General features: G+C 50.1%; 1 protein-coding gene across 1 annotated transcript in view; it reads right to left on the reverse strand.

Moving 5' to 3' along the window:
• The window catches only part of LOC107114178 (myotrophin), a 16386-nt gene that overhangs the window by 5885 nt on the left and 7368 nt on the right, over positions 1-3133 (reverse strand). The window contains exon 2 of the mRNA XM_015415617.1: positions 914-1027. Coding sequence (XP_015271103.1) covers positions 914-1027 — 114 coding nt within the window. The remainder of the gene's footprint in view (positions 1-913; positions 1028-3133) is intronic.

The raw sequence follows: 3133 nt of genomic DNA on the forward strand, positions 1-3133 counted from the left end.
AATGACCCTCCTGAACCTTTGTTTTTGGGGGGGGGGGGGCATAGGACCCACCCTCAGAAACAGTCATGGGGACAAAGTGAGGGTTGGGGGAGGAAGGGGAGCTCGTGAAAATCACCCCCCCTCCCACACACTAAAAACTGAAATGTCCTTAAGGCTCAGAATGTGTGGCTGCATGCAGGCCGCTGATATCCAACGAACAGTATACCAAGAAGATGGGACCAATGCTCCCTCTAAGCTGTGAGCAAAAATTCTACTTTGTGAGCGACTGGCATTCAAGTTGTGAGCGAGCCATTTGGCGACTGCGTAAATCAGTTTGCTCTGGAGCCCTCCTTCCTGAGCGGAGACAAAAATGTGTGGAGGCTAAAAAATTGTGAGCTGGCTCACACTCACTCAGCTTAGAGGGAACACTGGATGGGACCCATTTATTTACACGCTGACATCCTAATGATGAAGCAGATCGACTTATTCTGTTCTTGGTCTGATACGAGCCACTGTGGCAATGCATCTACTCTGCAACACCACAGAAGGAGAGGAGGAACAGGTGTTCACGCAGCTTTGTTTGATGCGCTGTTGAATCAAACTAACGGGAGTCACCCAGATTAACCCAATCGGTTCTTTTCAGTCACCAAGAGGACCAGCCAGTTACGAAAGGCTGGAGACTGAGCGGCTCTTAAAACCACCAAGAGGCTTCAAAGACCGTTGTTGCTCACTGCGTATACACTCATTCCACCCTCTCCTTGAGTATACCAAGTTTTGAAATGACACAAATGCCTGTAAAACTCGGGACGAATGAGAAGATCCAAGGCAGTGGAGCCTCTACCACACAAGACCAATCTCTAGAATACCCTGTCCCCAGATTGTGTGTGTCCACATAGAGTTTTTCTCCAGGTCCGACTGATTTCAGTCAACGTACATTAACATCCGCTCCTTTCAGTAGAAGGAACTCTAGGATCTCCAGCTGTCCGCAATCCGCCGCGTAGTGAAGAGGTTTCCGCCCACCTTCCAGAGTCCGGTTCACATCTTCACCCTTTAACAGGAAGAAGAAGAAGAGATTGGATTTATACCCCGCCCTTCACTACCCAAAGGTGTCTCAGAGCGGCTTACAAACGCCTTTCCCTTCCCCTCCCCACAACAGGCACCCTGTGGGGTAGGTCAGGTGGGGCTGAGAGAGCTCTTGACAGAAACTGCTCTTTTTTCAAGAACAGTTGTGCCAGAATTATGGCTTGCCCAAGGTCACCCAGCCAGGTGCAAGTGGAGGAGTGGGGAATCAAACCCGGCTCTCCCAGATTAGAGTCCGCGCACTTCACCACTACACCAAACTGGCTCTCAATGGTAGTCAGAACTCAAAGCTACATTTGAAAACAAGGATCAGTTGGTTAAGTCATCCCTCAGGTCTGGCTTTAGCAGTCCTAACTCTTGTGCTTCATATTCATCTCAGAGAGCTTACAGCAACACAGGCAAAGTGGCAAAACCACATCTGGATTCGAGAGTCAGGAAGGAAGGTGAATTTTTTTTTTAACCCAAGAAACACCATCTTCAATGTGTTAGCCACAACACAGTTTTATGTCTTCCTCCCACATTTTCCCTGGCTGCTATGTCACCTAGTTCTTGTTCGGCATTACCAGGCCCACAGCATACATTCTGAGAGGCAACTGGTCTAGCAAAGAATGTTTCCCTCTTCACACCAGAGTAGTTTATTCCGGGAACAGTCTTTCAATGGTTTATGAAAAGCATAAGTGCATGAGGATATTTTCCAGCTACACCCTTCCCATCTCCAGGCCACGGTGCTTAGCTTCAAGTGAAGGACACAGTTGAAGAAGGTCTTACAGTAGTTCCTTTCCAAAGGCGAACAAATGATCTTTACAAACAGCCCCGATAGTCCTAACCCTAGCCTAAGAACAAAAATGAAATAAGCGCCATGGGCCTAGAAAAATGTCATTTAGTAGCATTGTGCGTTTGGGACTTGTGCTTTTAATAATTCTTCTACACACTGACCTCTCCCGGATAAGCTTGTCAAGGTAAAATTAACAATTAAGTCAAAAGATACACTGAACATTCCTGAAAGGGAAACCTGTTTGTCGAGTGTCTTCTTCCTCCTACTCACTTCAGAAACTAAATTTTCTGAATTGCTCCTCTGTTTTACTTATTATTTAACAGAATTTATATCCTGCTTCACCCTCATAAGAGCCACCGACTTCTGATTTATGGCGGCGCACTGAGCAGACTCACCTCCTGGACCTCGGGGGGGGGGGGAAAGCTGCGCACCAGCAGAAAGGAGGGGGGCGAGGCATCGCTCCCCCCCCCCGGAGCCTGGTGAAAGGCTCCTAGCCAGGGGACTTCTGAGAGGTCGCCTCTTCGCCAGCATAATGCTAGAGAATCGAGGCACTTCTCCGTCCCAACGGTCCTTCTGCTGAGTGTCCGAATGGAACAAGTGACGCTGACTGGGGCAAGCGCTGGAGATCGAGCGGTTAAAACGGAGGTATACCCAGGAGTTGCGCTCGCTGAAGCGAGAACTGAGACGGCTAGAGAGACGGTGGCGTCGTGCTTGCGACGAGGTGTCCAGAACATCCTATAGGACGCTTATGAGATCCTACGGGATGGCAGTCAAGGCCGCAAAGAAAGATTTCTATGCGGCCTCGATTGCGTCTGCTAGCTCACGCCCGGCCCAATTATTTAGAGTAATTCGGTCTTTGACAACTCTGCCTCAGGGCAAGGAAAATGTTAGGGAATTGGACATTGGCTGTGAGGCTTTTGCGAGCTATTTTGCAAGCGAGGGGCTGCGAGGTGCTCTACGGGAGATTGTTAATAAGTCCCTCTTGGAGGGACGGTTCCCTGGGGCACTCAAGGAAGCGATGGTCCGCCCTCTCCTGAAAAAAACATCTTTGGACCCGGCCGAATTGGCCAACTATCGGCCGGTGTCCAATTTGCCTTATTTAGGCAAACTTATTGAGAGGGCGGTGGCGTCACAGCTGCAGAGCTACCTGGATGAGGCTTCCATCCTCGATCCCTTCCAGTCCGGGTTCCGCCCGGGTCACGGGACGGAGACGATACTGGTCGCCCTGACTGACGACCTCCGTAGGCATCTGGATCGAGGCGGCGTGGCGGCACTGGTGCTGTTAGACCTGTCGGCTGC

This window comes from Gekko japonicus, unplaced genomic scaffold (assembly GCF_001447785.1).
Source record: "Gekko japonicus isolate JY-2015 unplaced genomic scaffold, Gekko_japonicus_V1.1 scaffold2761, whole genome shotgun sequence".
Taxonomy (NCBI): domain Eukaryota; kingdom Metazoa; phylum Chordata; class Lepidosauria; order Squamata; family Gekkonidae; genus Gekko; species Gekko japonicus.